A 22,159-nucleotide genomic window follows, 5' to 3' on the forward strand; every position below is an offset into this window, starting at 1 on the left:
GATTGCAAACTGTAGAGCTGCGAATAAAAGGCTAAATTACTCAAAAACCACAAATAATAAAAAGAATAAAAACCAACTGCAAATTGTCCCAGAATATCAATCTCTGCATCATAGTAAAAGTTAGCTCAAAGGTAAACAACCCCTTTAATAATGCATTAGGATAAAAAAAAAAAAAGGTGCCATAAGAAAAAATGGCCATTGACTTTAATGCATTAGGACAAAAAAGTCGACATAAGAAAAAAACGCCAATTTACTTTGATGCAATTTGAGAAAAAGTCACCAGAAGAAAATAATAGCCATTGAGTTTAATGCATTAGGCCAAAAAAAGGCGCCTTAAAGGGGAAGGAAACCTAGTCGGCGCAAACCTCCCACCCCCCCTCCCGTTTGTTGCTCAACAAACAGGAGGGGGGGTGGGGGGTTTGCGCCGACTAGGTTTCCTTCCCCTTTAAGAAAAAAACGCCCATTGACTTTAAAGGGGACCCGTCACCCAAAAAAAATATTCAAAATCCTATTTTATCACATCAGTCAAGCAAAATGAACTTTAATTACACTATATAAATTATTTGAATTTTGTTTCCTTCAGTCTGGGAATTCAAAATGATAGCAAGCAGGCAGCAGCCATTTTGTGCACACTGTTATTAAGACAAGCCTTGTATCATCTTGTGCACCAGAATGGGGGACACAATGTCCATCCCCATGCCCTGGTTACACAATTAAATGGTGAAGAGAACAGGGGAATGTGGGGAGAGCAGTGACATGTAGGAAGTGCTGAATGAAAAGTGAAAGTAATTGTCTGCCCCGCCTCTATGCCCATGGCATAGAGGAGGGGCAGACAATACTTGATTGACAGCTGAAATTTTTAAATGAGCTTACAACAGCTATGAATGCTTTGATAAAAAAATGAAATTGGATTTCATGTTTAATTTGAAAAGGACTTTTATTATACAGATTTTTGTGTCTGGGTGACAGGTCCACTTTAATGCATTAGGACAAAATAGTCGGCATAAGAAAAATGGGCATTGGCATTTGGAACGAGAAAAAACACGTAAAAATTGTCGCTCGTAAAAACGCCAATTGACTCCAATGCGCTTCATGAAGTTTAGCAATTTTTTACCGAAGCAAAACGAGACAGATCTGCTCATCACTACTCGGGTACTCATGCATCACATATACCAGCTTTAACAATGGTGCCAGCTGATCTTACAATTCATCGTACATATCACTGCACTGTAAATCTATTCCAGGTGGTGAATAATGTACAAAGAATTGAACCTGAGTGGGCGGTAGAGTCATAGGTTGTCCATATATTATTGGTCACATCTCTATAGCCATGGAAGTAGAAAGCGGTTACATTACAGCAGAGACTATTTCTGTATAACTGTCAGTAACACTATAAAATCTATTGTTAAGGACCAGATTAAGATGTGCTCACAAACAAATGTCTGTTGAGCTCATAGGACAGTTTGAGGGGCTTAAAATTCTACTGGCATATCTAGCATATGAGCCTCAAACATGACTAATAGCCCTATGCTGTATTTCCGCGTGATGCCTTCGATGGGGAGCATGAATGTGCAGAAGGACCTGTTGTACCCCATGAGTAAATAAATACATGCCCAGCAGATAACTGGCACACCTATGAGTGCCGGAGGGTACGAAACGCGTAAGGTGGGCCGTGTGGGGTCAGTATGTATCTAATTTTTTAATGCAATCTTGAATAAACATTTTGTTTTTACTTATGAAAAGCCTGGGGACATATATCTTTGGATATAACCTTTTGTCAGCAGATAACTGGCACCATAATGCCAATAAACTAGCTCATCCTTATTGCTGTGAGATGGTTAGTTATGTCAACTGGCAAATAAATGTCCATATCACTTGTTAGTAAGCGCAACTTATAAATTTCAATTTTGTGTTTGGAAAGAAGCCGTGAATAAGCAGAGTTACTGTGTGCATACAAAAATAATCATTTTGAGTGAGTGTTTGTAAGGCTGGTGTGGTTGTCATCGATACAGTCTCAGTCGTCTTCTCTTTATCACTTTCATCCAAATGGGTACACAATTCTAAAAATGATAAAAAGCAGGGTTCCTCTTTCATTAAGCAGATAGTAGATTATAGCAGACAGTTGCTTGCGTCAGCAAAGAAAATCTCCATAAACTGTGAATTATCCCTACTTTGAGACTAGTTTTGCCTGCAAACCTTGTACATACCTCCTAACATTTTGGAAATAGAAAGAGGGACAAAACGATTTTCAGAGTGGAGTGCGGCAACATTTTTGATCACGCCCATTTTGTGGTAACACCCCCCCTAGTTTCCATGTATATTTTATAAAATTTGGCAGGTTATGAAAAGTTTGAACACATTTCTGTGTTTTTTATGTGTTATTACAGTTTTGCTAAAGAAGGTGAATTGCCCTTTAAGCTGCGAGTCTGAGTTCTCCCAAGAGACCTGCTTATCTTAAAATGTTACAAAAGTATCTTAGTATCTATTCTGGGGTCTGTGCCAAAGCCAATTAAGTTAGAAATGTATCTTTTTCTGGCTGTGCAGTGCGGGAGATCAAAGTGAAAGTCGGGACATTTCAGTAACAAACCGAGGACTGCAGGCTGAGCTGTCAAAATCGGGACTGTCCCGTGAAAAATGGGACAGTTGGGAGGAATGCTTGTAGATGAGCCCATACGAGCTAGCTGTTATTGATGGGCAAATTTATTTGGCAGACACTCATTCGTCAGAATTGTTGCCGGCGTCAATTTCCATGCCAGCGAATTGATGATGACGTTGAAAATTGCGTTTCGGAAATTTTGTGCCTGTTTCTAATTTCGAGTCTAAGCGAAACGGGACAAATTCGCCCATCACTGCTAGCTGTGTATCCTAGGCTGACTTCGTAAAAGAGTCCATACAGTAGCCATTAAAAGCTACCAACTCAGGACAAACTGGCTGCTTATAGGCCCATACAGGCATGGGCCAAACTGGCCAAATATCAATCTAGCAGGTCTGGTTTTCCAGTGTGGGTGAAGAACTCATTGGTACTTTGATGTGGTCCTTTCCCTGACAGTCTGCACTGAAAGCAATTATGGTCTGATCATTTGGCCCTGACAAACATCAAGGTGGGCATATCGAGGAAAGGTCTGCTCGTTTGATAACCTAGCCAAAGAGCGTATTCTTTAGGTGTATGGTCAGTTAAAAACAAAATTAATTATTACTGACTTATAACAATATAGATTTCATCTCTGCGAGTTTAACAGAAACGCTTCCATAAACCAGACAAGTGGCCCCTAAATTATTTTGGAAATAGTCTTGCATTTCTTTCAAGCTTTAACTTTGTGATTCAACATGCAAAGCAGTTTTATGAAATCTTATTTTGAAAGGTTGATCTCAGAGGCCTGCCACTGTTGCACGTGATGGAGCATGGGAGAGTATGACAAATATTGTGTGTATTTTTATAAGGCTGTCAGGAAATGGCTGAGCAAACAGTGTTTTGGCAGAGTTTATGGCAAGGCCTGACCCAAGCTGCATTCCTAGTGATCAAACACAGTCCAAAGATAAGAATGGCCGCACCCTGGTCAGTCTTCAGATGGTGGGATCATGGGCTATACATCCCTGTTTTTCCTTCTCTTACAGGAGAAGGAAAGGCTAAAATTAATTAAGCTTTATCAGAAAGGTCTATATAAATACACCAGTAAACCCTCAAAGTAATGCTGCTCTGAATCCTCTGTCAAAAGAAACACCACGATTATTTCCTTCTATTGTGTACACATGGGCTTCTGTATCAGACTTCCTGTTTTCAGCATAATCCTCCAGGGCTAGGGCTTGAGCATGCTCAGTCTGCTCCTTTCCCCCTCCCTGCTGTAATCTGAGCCCAGAGCTATGAGTGAGCAGGGAAAGACTCAGGCAGGAAGTGATATCACACCAAGCTAATATGGCAGCAGCTATACTAAACAAACAGAGAGCTTCTAGAGCAGTTTACTCAGTTATGGTGAAACATTCTGCAGAATAAATATAGCTCTCCAGCTTCCAATATTGTGGATAATCTATTGACAAACTGCCTAATTTTTCCTTCTCCTTTAAATGGGGACTACAGTAAACAGAGAACTTGCGTCTAAACTATCAGCATTGATATGTGCTCCTATTTTACAGAGGTCCGTTATGTTATGGGGGGTAACAACTGTGTTACAGATATGGGATTAATCTAGTTTTTCTTTTTTATACTTTGCAAAACCATGCTTTAGGGCTACTAAAACATTTAATAATCAAAAAAGAAAAACAAGCAGAATTGTTTTTCTATCAATATATACGGATGATAGCACAGATAGGGACAAAGACAAGCTACTGTTACAGAGAAAAGGTAAATCGGTCAGCCAGAAATTTAGCATTGTTTGTTATATATTGGAAATAGCAATTGTATTTCAGAATTTTCCGTATATCAGGTGTTCAGACAACAGATCCAACACCTGTCACAGAGGATCAAGCGGGTTACTGATGGCTGCCCTAGTAAGGATGCATAATTCCAATGACTTCCACTAAGATACAATATATGGCAATTTATTGCTGAGCTTATAACTGGGTCTTGCTGACTTTTTAATAGGACGTTTGAAAAGCTAAGCTATCTACAAAATCAGATTTTGTACATTATGATTTGGGCTTATGTACCAGCCCAAGACAAACACATCCCTATAGATGTAAATATCTGTTTCTCTAAAGATGCCCCAGTAGCTCCCCATCTTCTTTTCTGCTGATTCACTGCACATGCTCTGTGCTGCTGTCACTTACTGAGCTAAGGGACCAACTCACTATATATGGTGTATAAAGAACATTTAAAGGAGACATATAGGATAAATGAAAAAAAACAATAGTTTTGTAAGCAATTATGAATTATATATGGTGTTGCTTTTACATGGTGCTAAAATTTTTTATTATCTTTAAAAATAGTCCCTTTATTGGAACTCCCTATATATGTTCTCTGTTCCCCGTCTGTGTTTCAAATGAGGGGTGGGCGTGTCCTAACGGTCCCTGCCAGAAGCACAGTAGGAGGGGGACAGCCAATCACAGCCTTTCAGTAACACAAGCACAGACAGGCTTTATTTCCCTATCAGGTCCTGCTAGCTGCTGATTGGTTCCTGCTCAGCAGTGCAGTGAGCTGAGTGCCGCTGGCTCCTCTGCACAGCCTGGGAATTCAGGGAGCAGGAAGTGGAAGAAAGGAGGGATTATTAGAGTTTTTGCAGAAATATTCAATAAATCAGCCTGAAACACTACTTTTTATGCACAATTCTTCTATATCTAAAGGCGTTTAATGCACTGGTACATTCTTATTTTTTACACAAAAGGTCTCCTTTAAGGCTACTTTTTTCAGTTTCTCTATATGGCTTCAGGATAATTGGACTAATTGTGGTTGAATCCCGTCATATCCACTCCATTTGTAGTGAATGGGCATTTTAGGTGAGATTGGCAGATAGGAACTTTCAGCATACATGTCAGAAGGGATATTTTTGTCTTCGGCACCAAGATGCCTTTTGTAAATACTCCAGTAGAGTTCACAAAGATGCTCCAGCAAGTGTGGTCATTGGCTACAAGATCACCTAGAAGGGCATATGTTTAACACTGGCCAATATTATAAGCCTCCATCTCCAGTACAACCGATAGTAACACAATGACCCAAATGAATATAGCCTGTTGTTCACACTGTGACCTCCCATGAGTCTGTTTGAGAGCTCCCTAAGACAGCTAAATACAGTGGCAGAGGTAAAAGAGGTGATAAAAATGTTATGAATAGAATGACGTGGAGGGCTGATCTAAGCCAGTAAAATATGATAAGGGCCACAGCTACCCAAAAAGGACCCATGTAAGCTACAAAAAATAAACATACATCATAACAGGGAGTTAAACAACCTCTTAACTAAATACATTTTGCAGTTTTAATACAATTGACATCAAACCAAAACAAATTTAGTCAAAAAACATAGCATAACTAAAAACCCAAATAACATGTGACAAAGAATGGGAGGGGGGGATTTGGTGGCCACCAAAATACCTGTTTGTTATCAGGCCCCGACTGGCAAATCTGTGGGTTCTGGCAAATGCCAGAGGGGCTGCTGTATGGTTGCATAGAAAGTTACCATATAGTGGGCTGGTACGGGGCTGTTTGGGCCTCTGTGTACTTGGAATGGCAGGGCCTAATTTGACTCCCATTACTCCAGGCCTGTTTGTTATGCTGGCTTTGGACATGGCAATGTTAGCTCTGTCTATGGCTTTAAAGTCTGGTGACTTTCAGGGGTTGGATTCCGTTTGGGCTAAACTCTTGGACTGGCCCAAAATCCTATAAAAAGTGGAAATGTCAAAAGTTTCTGACTTTTCACCCCATTGTCCATCTGTTTAGTACCTTCACAGTTCAAAAGGGCTCCCAAGAAATACTGCACTGCACATGTTTTAAAAATAAAAAAAAGTGGCACCATGGCCCTTGGTGAATGGTAAGCAGCTTTGTTTTTTGGCATTCCTTATCGTTTAAGATAGCAGTCGTTTAAGAAATAATTATTATTCACAAAAGTAGGAGAGAAAATAAACCCAGCTTACAATATGTTAGTATTAGTATACTACTGTATAAAGTTATAGAACTGCTTTTCTTTCTACAATTTATGTTTAATTTACAGTCCCTGATTATGAGATCAACGCACGTCTAACCCGTTTCCTTTTTTTTTTTTTTTTAATTTCCTAGTACACTCTAATTATCATATTTATTGCCATTTATAGACTTGCTCAGCAGGACACAAATAGCAATGCTCAGTCTATCCATGTCGATTTACGGATTCCTTAACTTGTTTCCCAAGGCTTGTCAGTATTTGTATGGGTAGGGTAAGCCAATTTAAAAAAATGTAGAACTCAATTTTGTCTTTAAAAGCCAATTCCAAGATACACAAAAATCTCAATATCGTGCTGCAGCTCGACCTGCCCTGCAGTTTCAGACATGACCCCAAAGATAATGGGATATTTGCTGCTTTACTTACTCAGGGCCACGCCTGTACTGAAACACCCACTTTCTAAATATTTAGAGTTCCTTCTTAAAGGAAAACTATACCCCCAAAATGAATACTTGAAAAACAGATAATGTATATCAAATTAAGTGGCATATTAAAGAATCCTATCAAACTGGTATATATATTTAAGTAAATCTTGCCCTTTTACATCTCTGGCCTTGAGCCACCATTTTGTGATAGTCTGTGTGCTGCCTCAGAGATCACCTGACCAGAAATAATACAACTCTAACTGTAACAGGAAGAAGCGTTGAAGCAAAATACAGAACTCGGTCTGTTAATTGGTTCATGTGACCTAACGAGTATGGTTTGTTTGGTGTGTTTGTGTGCACTGGGGGGGCTGCCTTATTATTTTAAAATGGCAGTTTTCTATTTATGATTACCCAATGGCACATACTAGTTTTCCTTTCTAGTACCATACTAGTTCTTTCTGTGTGATGATACAATCACAAGTGGTCTAACACTTGACTCCCGTAACCCAATAAGAAGGTTACAAATACCTCTATATGTAAAGATTGAGATATGTCAGAAATAGGAGACCTCTTCTAACTTTCACATGGACTGGCCTTTAAGGTGGGCTTGAAGGAATATCTACAAGACCAGGTAAGTATTTAGCACCAAACCTCACCTATTCACAAGTTTGGAAACCTAAGCAATAAGGACATGTTATGGGAAGGAAGACTTTACTAAAACTGCACTCTGTATATTAATTTTAAAGAATTTTAAAGAAGCCGAAACCCAATCCAAATCCTGTATTTTGTGCATCCCTAGTACAATCAAGTACAGGGTACGGTTTTATTATTAGAGAAAAATGAAATCATTAAGAACATTAGAAACGTAAAATTAGAATTATTTGCTTTCTGTAATTTAAAGCATTTGAGTATTGTATTCCCAGGTAAGTGATCTCATACCTGCAATATTTATAGCCAAACTACAAATGATTGCTGCTTGGATACATTTCAGATAAAAATCAGTGGCTCTGGTTTGTGCCATAACAAATAAAGGAACCTTTTCCGTACGACTGAACAATCCTATCTTGAAAGGGATGAATATCTGTTTGTATCCTACTGCCAGACTATTTTTCTGCCTCGGTAAGTGTTCAGCATTTGTGCTTGGATTCCTAGGCCCAAATCCATCACCACGACCATCTCCATGGAAACTACACAAGCAGCATCCTGGGTACCAAAGGCCTGATGTGAAGGTTTTTTTTTGCCTAATTGCTATTTTTAAACTAAGAATAACGAAGAGGTAGTGTGATATGGATTTTTTTCTGGTTTGTTCTTATGATTGTATATCAAAGTGCCCAGGCCTCTGCACTGGATGTTTATGAAATATGAAAAGATCAGGTAGGTTTTATTTTAGAGATAAACTGCAAAACACATTAAATACACATGGGTTACCCCTGCTTTAGCAGCTCTGTGTGCTGGTAGATTTTTCTATATACCATGAAATAGCCAAAATCCGGCATTCTAATTGCTCCTCCGCAACATAAGGGGGCACATTTATCAAGGGTCGAAGTGAAAATTCAATTCGAAATTTGAATTTTCGATTTTTTTTATGGTCAAAACTGTCAAATTCGACTAGGGAGTTATTGAAATTCAATTCAACATTTTAAGAAAATTTTAATTTGATTTTCAAGATTTATCATACTCTGGCCTCTTAAGAACACGAATTTTGACTATTTGCGACCTTATACCTGCCAAATTGCTGTTTAAGTCAATGGGAGAGTTTCAGGGATCAATTTGGAGTTGCTTGCAGCCTTCCTGACAGAGTTTTGTTCGGAGAAAAAACTTGAATCTGATTTTTTAAATTCAAATCGAATTCGATTCGAGTTTTCAGGTCCATCTAATTAATGCGAATACATTTCAATTGGTCGAATTTAGAATTTATGGGAGTTTAGGGGAGTTTTTAAAAACTCGCATAAATTTGAAATTCGACCTTTTGCCCCTAGGAATGAAGTCACACCTCCTGTGAGGTCACTGAGGAGTGATGTCATACAGTTTTAGGCATGCTGGGCTCCTATGCCAGCAGTGGGCCCCAAACTACATGACATGTTCAAAACAAGCTGTTCACTTAAAGGAGAAACAACATCCCCAATAAGAAATGCCCTTATCTACTACCCTAGGTACTCTCTCCCTGCGTCCCTCCTGCATAGTTTGTTAAGCCCTGAAAGTGCCCCTAAGAATTTGCTCAAGTATTGGTGCAGAATAAGTGTTGTGGAGCTCATGGGCGCCATGTTGTGGATCTCCGGTCTTCTTTTGGTCCTCTGCCTTCTCTTCGGCAATTTCCAGCACCCAATATGGCGCTCACTTACAGACCAGTGATCCTGCATGGATACGTGACTCTTAGGGGCAATTTCAGGGGTAACAAACTATGAGGGAGAAAGCAGGGAGGGGGGGGGGACTACTACTATTACTAGGGTAGTAGGTAGGGGTTTTTCTTATTGGGGGGTTTAGTTCTCCTTTAAAAAACTTGCAACTGTTTAACCAACTTTTTATAACCATCAGTCTGAACCTTTTAAGCAACAAGCACAAATTAAGAGTGTACTTTACAAGCCATATATAGGAATGTACTGGCCCCAAACCCTGATGTAGATAGAGCAATGGCTAATGGCTAAGGAGTTAGTTAATGAAGAAATGATAGTGATTTAATGATACTCCATATAGCCACCAGCATAACTAAATAAACTGGTGAAATATAAAAGGGAGCATAAAGGGAGTAATTATAGGTTTTACAGTATGAAATAAAAGATTTTAGAGGTTACCAGCCAATTTTCACTTGACACAAAGGACCTCACTAAAGGTTACATTTAAGTGATAACAGATAAATAAGTATGAGAATATTTAAGTAATGATGTTACTCCTGGATTACATGGAGAATAATATACAGATATGGGATCTGTTATGCAGAATGCTCATGACCTGGGGTCTTTCTGTAATAAGGATCTAAATATCTACTAAAAATCATTTAAACATTGTGTGTACCCTTAATTAATCATTGGGTATAATTCATGTATTGTTTTATTATTACAGACAAAAAGGAAATAATTAAAAAAAAAATTAATTATTTGATTAAAATGTCTTTGGGAGATGGCCTTTCTGTAAATCACAGCTTTATGGATAATGGGTTTGTGGATAACGGATCTTATGCCTGTACCTCCCTAATGTAATACAATGATATGAAATCTCTTTTTATAATTAATGACATCCACTGATCACCATATATAGCATGTTTTATAGTGTATGGGATCCCTTATCCAGAAACCAAATATTCAGAAGCTCTGAATTCTGGGAATGTCATCTCCCCCATTTTAAGCAAAAAATTCTGATATCTTGCTCTATAATAAACAGTCCCTTGTACTTGATGATAACCCAGCTGCATATATCTACAGAGCAAAACAATTCTATTTAGTTTATTAGCAGCCTTAAAGAATTGGCGATCCAACCTCAGGTCTCAAGTATTACAGATAACAGATCCCATACCAGTATATGTAAATTCATCTGTTTGAAATAGCAAAACTATTTAGTAACTTACAGGTGGAGCAATTTAGCTTTTTAGCAGTGATGTGCATACATCAGCAAAACCTTTATACGGTGATCGCCAACCAGTGGTTTGTGGGTAATAAGTTACTTGGATGTTGCTTTCATGGGCCTTAAAGCAGGCGCTTATTTTTTAATTCTTGACTTGGAGGAAAGTTTTGGTTGGATAAAACCATGTGCACTGCCAAACAAAGCCTCCTGTAGGCTTCCAGGGCACATAGGGGCTACCAAATAGCTTCTGAAGTTCCATTACTTGTGTTGCAGAGATGAAACCCTGAACACATTTAAAATGTGTACTATAAGTAGTAGCACAAAAATGTCCCTTCGGTTTGAGTCCTGCGAGGGTCAATTTTTTGGAACCCGTAACCGACCCACAACCTGCAATCCGCAACCCGGACCCGCAACCCACATTCTTACCCGCTTGGACCCGCTACCCGACCCACAAGTACTTTATCCACAACCCGGACCCGCGACCTGCTTCATCAAGAATCAGGAAGTGCTGTCGTTGTAAACCGGAAGTGACATCATCGAAGTAGGCATGATCAGAAAAAAGGAGTAAAAATCAATTATTGAGAAGACCCGCAGCCCGCAGAACTGCGTCTATACCCGCAACCGGAACTTCTACCCACAACCCGCAGGGTATCGCAGGCTTTTGCGGGTAACCCACAGATACCTGATCCGCTGCAGGATTCTACCTTATGGTCACCTAAACTCTGCAACATATTTAAAGGCTGGTTTTAGATTGTTCACCAGAAATAAAGACCTTTTCCAATTACTTTCTATTTTCTATTTGCGACCGTTTTTCTAATATTGAAGTGTAAAGATTCATTTTTTACCTTGTAAATCAGCTCTGGGAGGAGGGGTGGCCAACTCTTTAACTGTGTTGAATGAAAATAACTGAACTGAAAAGTGTTTGGAAGGTGAACAACCCCTTATACTGACGAGAATGAAGTCCCCGGCCGGGGGGGGTGCTCTTTCACAGATAAAAAACCAACAGCTTTTCTAAAAACATACGTTTGCCGCACCAGGGGGAGTAGCAGAGAAACATACAATATTTATATACAGGGTCCATCTCAATAATATTTTTTATGGGTCAACTTTCTGTACATTCAAAACTTCACCTCTCCCTCTCTCGCTTCATATTTAAATTTACACATATTAGAGGGAGCTGCCATGTTGCTTGCTTGCCTTACCTAGGACAGTCTGTAGAGACAGCAGCAGCTCTAGCTGTCATTAATACTTTGTTTGCCAATACTAAGGCATTTTCCATCTTCTGTAATAAAATAGCACAAAGCAGCCCCTGCCACCGATATGTTTTATACTGTATGTGTTCAAAGACGATTCTGATTACACAACACTTTCCTTTAAGGGCAAAAACAAAGGCAGAAGAAACCAAACACTGTACATTTGCCTGCACAAGCCTTTTCCAATGAACAAGTAACTCAACTTAGACCTAAAGGGGTTGTTCACCTTCCAAACACTTTTTTCGGTTCAGTTCTTTTCAGGTTGTTCACAATAAACAAAGCCTTTTCTCAATTGCTTTCCATCTTTTATTTTTTACCATTTTCCCAAAATGTAAGTCTAAAGTTTAATGTTTACATCTCTAGTGTTTCAGTCCGGCAGCTAAGTGATCCAGCAGCAGATTCTGAATGGTTACAATTTGCTACATTAAGTTGACAATGAGTTGCTACAATGAGTTGCTACAATGAGTTGCTACAATGAGTTGCTACAATGAGTTGCTACATTTCTCAGCAGTATCTGCCGAATATTAGCATCTATTGTATCAATTCTAACAGCTGCCTTTAAAGGCGTTGTTCACCATCCAAACACTTTTTCCACTTTTTCCCCAGAAATAAAGACTTTTTTCAATTTACTTTCCATTATTTATATTTTACTGTTTTTCAAAAATCTAAGTTTTAAGTTGAATGTTCCTGTCTCTGGTGTTTGAGTCTGGCAGCTCAGTAATTTAGGTGCAGACTCTAAACTGTTACAGTTTTGCAACATTTATATTTATCAAGGGTCGAATTTCTAATTGAAAAAAACTTCGAAATTCGAATTCAAAAAGACCAACCGAAATTAAGTCAGTTTTTTTTTTGCTCAAATAGGTCCATTTTCGATCGAATAGGTCCGTATTCGCCCCCAAATTCGAATCATACGAATCTAAGGCATAGCGCATTCGATCGAATTCTATTAGAAGGTTTTCCCAAAGAAATCGTTTGATTTTTCAAAGTCTACCAATTGACTCCATATGGGTTCTAGGAGGTCCCCCATAGGCTAAAACAGTAATTCGTCAGGTTTTAGATGGCAAATGGTTGAAGACTAATTTTTAAAGAGACCGTACATGATAAATTTCGATATTCGAATTTTTGATTTTTATTCGAATCGAATTTGGACTATTCCCTAGTCGGAGTATACAAAAAATAGCTCGAAATTCATTTTTTTTTTTTTTCATTTGAAAATTCACCTTGACCTTTGATAAATCTGCCCCTTAGTTGATACATTTCTCAGCAGCATCTCTGGAGTATTAGCAACTATTGTTTCAATCCTAACAGCTGCCTGTAGTGAAACTCAGAGATTGTACTCAGCAGGGACAAAGATAAGAAATGTATCAACTAAATGTATCAATTTAGAACAGTTTACAGGGTCGGCGACCCCCCCCCTCAAAGAGCTGCTTTAGAAGGTGAAAAATTACACTTTACACTTCAAAACAGTTACACATAGAAAATAGAAGTAATTGGAATTGGTCGTTATTTCTGGTGATCTATCTGAAAACGACTGGTGAACAGGTGAACTACCCCTATAAAGGATCTCGGGGATTCTGCTCAGCAGGGACAAAGATAAATGTAACATTTAAAATTTGGAGACCCCCTCCCAGAGCTGCTTTCGAAGGTGAAAAATGAAACTTTACACTTCAATATTAGAAAATAGAAAGTAATTAGATAAGAAAAAGTCTTTTTTTCTGATCTGAAACCAGCTGAATAAAAAAAAAGCTGGCCTTGGTAATTGGAATTTCCTATAAAGCTAAAATTAAATACTTAAATGTCGTAACATATAAGGGGCATGTGACTGTCACACCTATGTGAGAAGAAAAGCATACAGCTCTATGTCTGATCATTATAAACAGTACAGCACAATCTGTATTTCTGATTTACTATATCCTTCTTTAGCATGAATTTATACATTGATTGTATAACATTTACACATTGAGATCTAAATAATGTTCTTCATTATCCCCACTGATAAAAGTCACAGAAATTGGTGCCGTGTGAAAAAAAAAAATCAACAATATTGCATTAATGGGATAATGTGCTTGTAATGATTTTATATTCCTGCATGGAGTGAGGAAGTGAAGCAGGAGAAGCCTGGGTATCCCATGGGCATTTTATAATGAACCTTTGTATATCAGAGTCAGCCAGAGAAAAACTGCTGAGCCAGAATTTCACAAAGAGAGAAAAAAGGGAGGATACAAGAGAGAATGGAGCAGAAAAGCAGGCACGGGAATGGGGCTAAAAGGGGTAAAAGAGTATATACTATGAAACATTTAAAAGAGAACATTTAAAAAACAGCAACACACTGAACCTTGCAGCTCATCTACACCATCAATTAATTCTGGGATGTCACATTTTTTAACCACAATGTGCGACTACAACTTGCTGCATCCTTCACAGGTCAGCTAACAGACAAGGATTCTGGGGCGGGGAGCAAGGTTAGAAATCCTGTCCGGTTCAAGAATTTCTGGACTGTATGTATATATATATATATATATATATATATATATATATATATATATATATATATATATATAATTTATTTATATATATTTTATTTATTTATTATACCCCGAGGATGGAAAAAGTCAGAATCCAAAAATCCGGCATCTCAGACCTGCAGAGGTTGCATATAAATCAATAGGAGAATTTCCAATCTGCGCTGGATTTCGTGCAATAATCCAAAAATTTAAGGTAAAAATCTGAAAAGTTTTCGGGTGGAAAATCTGAAAATTCGCACAATTCAATTTTTTCAATATTTTTCATGGTTTTTTTTCCCAGCAAAAAAAATGATGGAAAAGTGTATTAATAAAAAAGGCGAAAAAACCCGTACAGATTTTTTTCTCCGAAAGAATGTAGATAAATTCGGACTTAGATAAATGGGCCTCTTAAAATTTAAAAACCGCACACAACTATACAGGTATGAAATCTGTTATCCAGAATACTCGGGACCTAGGGTTCTTTCTGTATAGATCTCCATTCTTAAAAAAAACAACATTTAAAACCGAATGCAAACCAATAGGCTTTTTTGGCCTCCAATAGGAATTAATTACATCTTAGTTAGAATACATTGAAAGGCACGGTTTTATAATTACAGAGAAAAAGGAAACAATTGAAAACAATTTTTGACTAAAATGGAGTCTATGGGTGGTGGCCTTCCCATAATTTGGACCTTTCTGGATAACAAGTTTTCAGAAAATGGATCCCATACCTGCACTATGTCATTTCTAGTACAGGTATTGGATCCCTTATCTGGAAACCTGCTACCCAGAGAGCTCTGAATTATGGGAAGGCCATCTCCCATAAGAGTCCATTTGAAGCAAATAATTCAAGTTTTTTGAACGATATCCTTTTTCTTAATAAAATTGTATCTTGTGCTTGATCCTAGCTAACTAACTAACATTTTTACTTTTTCTTAATGTTTAAATGTTTTTATTAGACTTAAGATATAAGGATCCAGATTACAGAAAGATCCCCTAGTCCCAAGAATTCTGTATAAAATAGACCCCATGCCTGTGCCAAACCAAGACCAGGAAAACCTTAAATACTCCAATTCTCATTAAATGCCAGACAGGGGGCCAATAACTATATGTCACCCCTTTATACCTAGATAAGTATTTAAGTATTGAACGAAATCCTACAGAGCTAAATTGCAGTTAGGTGTGTATTGTATGGTCGTAAATGTTTAATAGTAACAGTAACACCAAAAAATGAAAGTATTTTTAAGGAATGACAATATAATGTAGTGTTGTCCTGCACGGCTAAGACTGGTGTGTTTGCTTTAGAAACACTACTATAGTTTATATAAACGAGCTGCTGTGTAGCAATGGGTGCAGCCATTCAAGCACAGGATACACAGTAGATAACAGATACGTTCTGAAGAATACCAGTATATACCACCGAGCTTATTTTAATTCATTAAATTAGACTTTCAGTTTTTGGTGTTAATGTTATTTTAACCATTCGGCATGCTGCCTGTGTGTGTTACTATAACAGGCTGAGATGGCAACCCTGGTACCAAAGGTTATTGTGTGTGTTATTTTACAAAACAATAGATGCCATTTGACCTTGCTTTAAAAAAACAAGATGATACAAATACCCGTGTATCTTTGCTCTAAATTCCAACAACCTCACTCATATACTCATATAGTCACATACTTCCATAATTTCTTTGTACTGGAATGCCTTGGCTCTAGTCTGTTCCATGACTCCACACTATCTGTACTCTCTCTATATACTGCGTATCGATAAACCTGCTCATGCTGATTTGGAACTTTAATGCATATTAAATATAGGCCTGCGTGCGGTGACTTCTCATTTTTCCTATTAATAACATTCAGAATCTTTCCCTTGCATCAGAATGATTTATCCAGGATGCAGATTGTCAGATGCGACCTTGTAATACTTGAGTAAACACTTTCAGCTGCATTTATGCAGAACTTCTGCCTCCTTCTCTCTAGTCTCCTTTTTTTCCAGTACTGAGTAAAGGAAGATAGAGTGCGGTTTTTACAGAGCATAGGTAGAGGCAAAGGGTAATGAGTGTCTTCATCATACAGCCAATTGGTACATCCATTGCTATAAGAATATAATACATATTAACTAGACAGTTATTGACTAAACTGTACCAAGGGCTGATGTTACAAACAAGCGGTTACAAACTTTAATGCCGAGGGAGAGCAAAACCTGTCAAAGTAAAAAGCTTGTGTTAATGCCAAAGTGCATTTTTATGTTGGTTATTCATATTACCTATTGCATGAGGCTGGGAAGGTGGTCTCAGGGCTACAATGCTTTTTATTCTAGCGTAGCAACCAATCAGAATTTTGCTTTTACAAGTCTAACGGAAGGAGATCATGATCAGTTGCTTGAGTCTTCTACTCTGGAGTAGTATAACCTCTACGGAAGTAGTAAAGCTGTTTTATCTTAATCATTAGCTCAGGGCCCTTGCTACCTTCTGTACCAGTTAATATTTGTATGTTATCTGTATGTTTACACCTACCTATTGTACAGCTATGCTAGAAATGTTGGTGCTTAATAAATAGGTGTTAATAATAATAATAATAAATTTATGTACATGAACTTTGCATACAAATCATATACACTACGTATCCATCTTCTGGGCTTTCCAATCTTTCATTCTGGGGCTCATATAAGTAGTCCACCTAAACGTAATAATGCCTAACCCCCCTCATAAATAAAGGCAACATATATCCAATAAAAGATATCTGCTAATTCTCTTTCGGTACTAAGAATGGGAATGGTAAGATTCACTGACCAATAAAAACAGAGGTTTTCCACTATAAAGTTGAGGCTCATTAAAGGGGTTGTTCACCTTCAAACAACTAGTTGTTATCAGATAGATCACCAGAAATAACGACTTTTTCCAATGACTTTCTATTTTCTATGTGTCACGGTTTTTCTAATATTGAAGTATAAAGTGTCATTTCTCTCCTTCTGAAGCAGCTCTGGGAGGGGGGGTCGCCGATCCTGTAAACTGTTCTAAATGGATACATTTAGTTGATACATTTCTTATCTTTGTCCCTGCTGAGCAGAATCTCTGGGTTTCATTACAGGCAGCTGTTAGAATTGATACAATTGTTGCTAATACTCCAGAGATGCTGCTGAGAAATGTATCAACTAAATGTTGCAAAATTGTAACAGTTCAGAATCTGCACCTGGATTACTGAGCTGTCAGACTCAAACACCAGAGACAGGAACATTCAACTTTAAACTTAGATTTTGGAAAAAACGTAAAAAATAAATAGTGGAAAGTAATTGGAAAAAGTCATTATTTCTAGGGAACAATCTAAAAACAACTAAATTGAAAAAAGTGTTTGGAAGGTGAACAACCCCTTTAAGACAAAGAAGCACAGGGCTTTTTATTAAAGCTGTTTTTTTTTTTTTTTCAAAATGCATCCACAGACAGATTTTTTTAATATTTAATTTTGAAATTTGACATGGGGCGAGACATATTGTCAATTTCCCAGGTGCCCTCACAGTCATGTGAGTTGTGCTCCGATAAACTTCAGTCACACTTTACTGCAAGTTGAAGTGGTCATCCCCTCCCTCCCCCCCCCATCAGCAGAACAATGGGAAGGTAACCAGATAACAGTCCACTGAAACAAGATAACAGATCCCTGGTAAATATAAGAACAGCACTGAACAGTAAAAATCCCAAATTGGACTCCTTCCATTACACTGAGATGGAGAAACAATGGCCTGTGTGAAAGCAGTTCCATCATGAAGTACTGGCAAAATGACCTTAGGTAGCTGCCTATACACAAATATTTCAACTAAAAAAAAAAATACACTTATTGGTTCACAAATGAAATTATATATGATAGAGTGAATTATGTGAAGTAAAAACAGTGTAATTTAAAAATAAAAATTACACCATACAAATCATGACACAATCCCTTTAATGTGAGCCACATACAAATTATAAGGGTGGTTCACTTTTAAGTTAATGGAACAGTAACACCAAAAAATGGTGTAAATGGATGACAATATAATGTAGTTTTGCTCTGCACTGGTAAAAGGGGGTTGTTTGATTTAGAAACTCTGATATAGTTTATATAAACAAGTTGCTGTGTAGCCATGGGGGCAGCCATTCAAGCCCAAGACAAATAATAGATAACAGATAAGTGTATACTACAGAGCTAATCTGTTATCTGCTGTGTATCCTGTGCCTTGTCTCCTTTTTCAGCTTTGAATGGCTTCCCCCATGGCTACACAGCAGCTTGATTATATAAACTATAATAGAGTGAAGCTGTGGAATAAAAAGCTGACAACCCCACAAATAAAAACTGAAACCCCAATTGCAAATTGTCTCAGAATATCTTCGTCATTCTAAAAGGAAATTTAAAGGTGAACAACCCTTTATGTTGGCCAATGACTTCTCCTGTGGGCCCTGTCTTTTACATATGACCTGGACATAGATCACAAATAACAGATATAGAATCATGGCAGTTTAACAGCTGTTACATTTCCCTCCTGTATCATATTTAAACAAGCCTCAGACAGATAGAACTACAGGCCAGAAATGTGCACTCAGTAGCTGTCCAGCTGTTGCTACACTGTAAGTTCCCCTAACAACCAAAAGCTGCCAAGGATAAAAGACTTAAAGTTCAGTAACAGCTAGAAGGCCTCAGGTTGGACTAGTCCCTCAGGGGATGGCAGGCTCCATTAATGTCACAATTTCCCCAGTTATGTTACAAATGCAGTGCCGAGGGATATTGTGAATAAAAAAAACCTCTGTTTTGCAGGTCTGGAGTGCGATTCAAAATAGGACCAGACATTTAAAAGTACACAGAGGCCCAAACAGTCAGATAAAGAGTGACTGTCTGTGGTGGCCCCTCTGGCATTTGCCAGGATCTTTCAATGGAAAAAGATAAGGATTTTGGAAATTCATTCCCGTTGCCGTTTCGTAACCGTACTCCAACCGGTAGAAATATACAAATAGACAGTGTCAGACTGGGATGCCAGTCGCCCACCAGAAAATCTTAGGTTAAGGGCCCACTTTCCAAACTATTATACTTCTTCTCCTCACTCAACCTCTTTATTCTCCTAGTCTTTTTTCTCTACATATTATACTCTATGTGTTCATTATTAAACCTTTTTGTTCCTATAAAGAAATAGATAATGACCGTGAAATAGGCCAAATGGTTAGAAGTAATAGGCCCACTGACACCTGGGCCCACCCGGAGTTTTCCTGGTATGCCGGTGGGCCAGTCCGACACTGCAAATAGATACAAAAACCTGTGAAACAGCGCTTCTCAAAGAAGCTCAACTCTCTTGTCTATCCCTGAGCTTGAGAAGCGTTGTTTCACAGGTTTTTGTACCTTACCATTCCAGGCCTGCTGCGTGAGGGGTTGCCACCTTTTCTGGAAAACAAATACCGGCCTTCCTATATATTTATCTTTTTTTTCCCTATTAATAACATTGGGAGCAGCCATCATTTTTACCGGCCAGGTGGCAACCCTAGCTGCGTGGTATGAGCGGGCAACCAGCAGGCCTGCAAATATTGTTTGACCTATGCCACCCACGTAGTGTTGCCACCTGGCCAGTATTTTAAAATATTAAAAATGATGGTTGATCCTAATGTTAATAGGAAAGAAAAGATAAATATATAGGAAAGTCTGTATTTTTTTAACAGAAAAGGTGGCAACCCTACACCCACGCCAGGGAGTTGCCCTTCAACATCTGGAAGTCCACATGGTGCCTGTCCTTGGCTTATTCTGTGTAGTTACGGGTTATTGATTCTTTTATGATGTTGCCATGGAATAAAACACATTTAAAGGACATCTATAGATTGCTACTTTTCCATAGACCCCAAGACCTGTTATGTGGCAGGAATTCCCAAGCAAAAACCTGTGCCTGACAGATGAGGGCAAGTGAAGAATTAATGCCACTGTTTAAAAGCAGAGAATACCATTGTAGCAAAGGGAGGCTGCAAGGGATAATGTGCTGTACCTTCAGCCAGGACCTCATCCACGGTGACCTGATGTCTGCCAATATTAAACACTCTGCCGATGTAGCCAGTCCCCAAGCCGCTGGATGAGCCGCCGCCGACCCCAGAACCGGATCCTCCAAGCTCACGCCGGGAATCAAAAAACTTCTTCATGTTTCCGAACCAAGAGATCCAAAATGGGACCAGTTATTTCATTCAATGGTAATAATCAACGGCACCGGCAAAAGCTTTTAGATCAGGGAGCAGGGAATGGAGACATGCGTGCATACGGACAGACCCAGTGACAGCGCTCACGCAGCCCGGGAGCACATGATTAGCATTCTAACACCGCTATGGCGGCTGGCAATGGCCAAGCCATGAAAGAAGCGAAGGGTGACAGCAGTGTTCCCAACTAGCAAGGGCAGCCCCGCGGGGGAGCGGGAGGGAAGGAGGTGACGGGTCCCATACAGAGAATAGGGACAGAGCCGCTAATAACTGGGGCTTAACCAGGAAATGAACCTCCACAGGAAATGACTACAGATTTTCTTATCCCTGCCCCCCTTCTCCCGTGTCCCTTCTGCAGCGCAGCAATATGCCGACTCTAAGTTAAAAAAAAAACGAAGCAGGACACCCCTTCCCCTTTCCCGTGGAATCTGCCGGTTCCGTGTCTGCCCTAAGCAGCCAGTCACTGAGCATACGGATATGGGGGGAGTATTAAGAAGCGCTTCTGAATGCCCTGCCCCGCTTTGCACGATGGAAGATGTAGTCTTTTGGGGCCGCTGGTTTATGAAGCGTGACTGTAGGAGAAACTACAAATCCCATGGGGCGTCGCTTCACGCTCAAAAGCCATCTGCCTCTGTCCCTTCTGTAGCGTACAGTGTAGCAGTGTGTTCAATTACCTGCATCCCTGGCAGATGACCTACATCAATTTTTTGTTTGTTAGCAGTGACCTTTCCCATCTGCAGCGCTTTCCCTGTGACAGGAGTTTATAGTTCGACGCCATTCATATACATTATATAGCCATATATATATATATATATATATATATATATATATATATATATATATATATATATATATATATATATATATATATATAGTACTAATAAATGAAGGACAATACTGTATGGACATTATTATATATACAGCTGAAATACAATTCCCAAATCACCTGAAATTTTACACGTGTTCCTGTTTTTTACCATTCTGAAACAAAATAGAGATCAAAGGCAATTGGTACACTTATTACACAGAAATGTCCCCACACTCCATTTGTATAGCTAATTGTACATGTGACACAAGGTCACAAGTTCCCTTCCGGGTCATATTTAGTTGTCATGGGTACCCAGGACACAATAGACATTGTGGGGGACATAAATCAAATCATTCAAAGCTATGACGCTAGCTGCTATTTTGTTACATCTTCCTGCACCACCGGCATCTGGTTGTGCCACACTGATATGACTGGTTACTGTTACCATTTCATAGTTTTATTAATCAGTTATGGTTGCCATCTGGATGGTATATCTCCACCCTATCTGGTAAAATGACAGCCAAGGCCATGGATGGTATTACAAATTTACTGTCAATGTACTTCCCAGAGACTATTATCCCACTGTTACTATAGGCACCATCTTTCCCTACTATACCTGATATCCCACAGTCACACTCCCTTCCCAGAGACTATTATCCACTGTTACTATAGACACCATCTCTCCCTACTATACCTGCTATCCCACAGTCACACTCCCTTCCCAGAGACTATTATCCACTGTTACTATAGACACCATCTCTCCCTACTATACCTGCTATCCCACAGCCACAGTCCCTTCCCAGAGACTATTATCCCACTGTTACTATAGGCACCATCTCTCCCTACTATACCTG

General features: G+C 38.8%; 1 protein-coding gene across 13 annotated transcripts in view; it reads right to left on the reverse strand.

Annotated features, from left to right (window-relative positions):
* LOC108712767 (AP2-associated protein kinase 1) overlaps positions 1 to 20,979 on the reverse strand; it is an 82,513-nt gene extending 61,534 nt beyond the window's left edge. For 12 of the 13 annotated variants that reach the window (XM_018255174.2, XM_041588162.1, XM_018255175.2 and 9 more), the window contains exon 1: positions 20,296 to 20,979. In XM_018255174.2, the coding sequence (XP_018110663.1) occupies positions 20,296 to 20,446 (151 nt within the window). In that variant the 5' untranslated portion in view covers positions 20,447 to 20,979. The remainder of the gene's footprint in view (positions 1 to 20,295) is intronic. The other variant, XM_018255176.2, reaches the window with a different exon arrangement.
* Positions 20,980 to 22,159: the final 1,180 nt, after the last annotated feature.

This window comes from Xenopus laevis, chromosome 3S (genome assembly GCF_017654675.1).
Source record: "Xenopus laevis strain J_2021 chromosome 3S, Xenopus_laevis_v10.1, whole genome shotgun sequence".
NCBI classification, from domain to species: Eukaryota; Metazoa; Chordata; class Amphibia; order Anura; family Pipidae; genus Xenopus; species Xenopus laevis.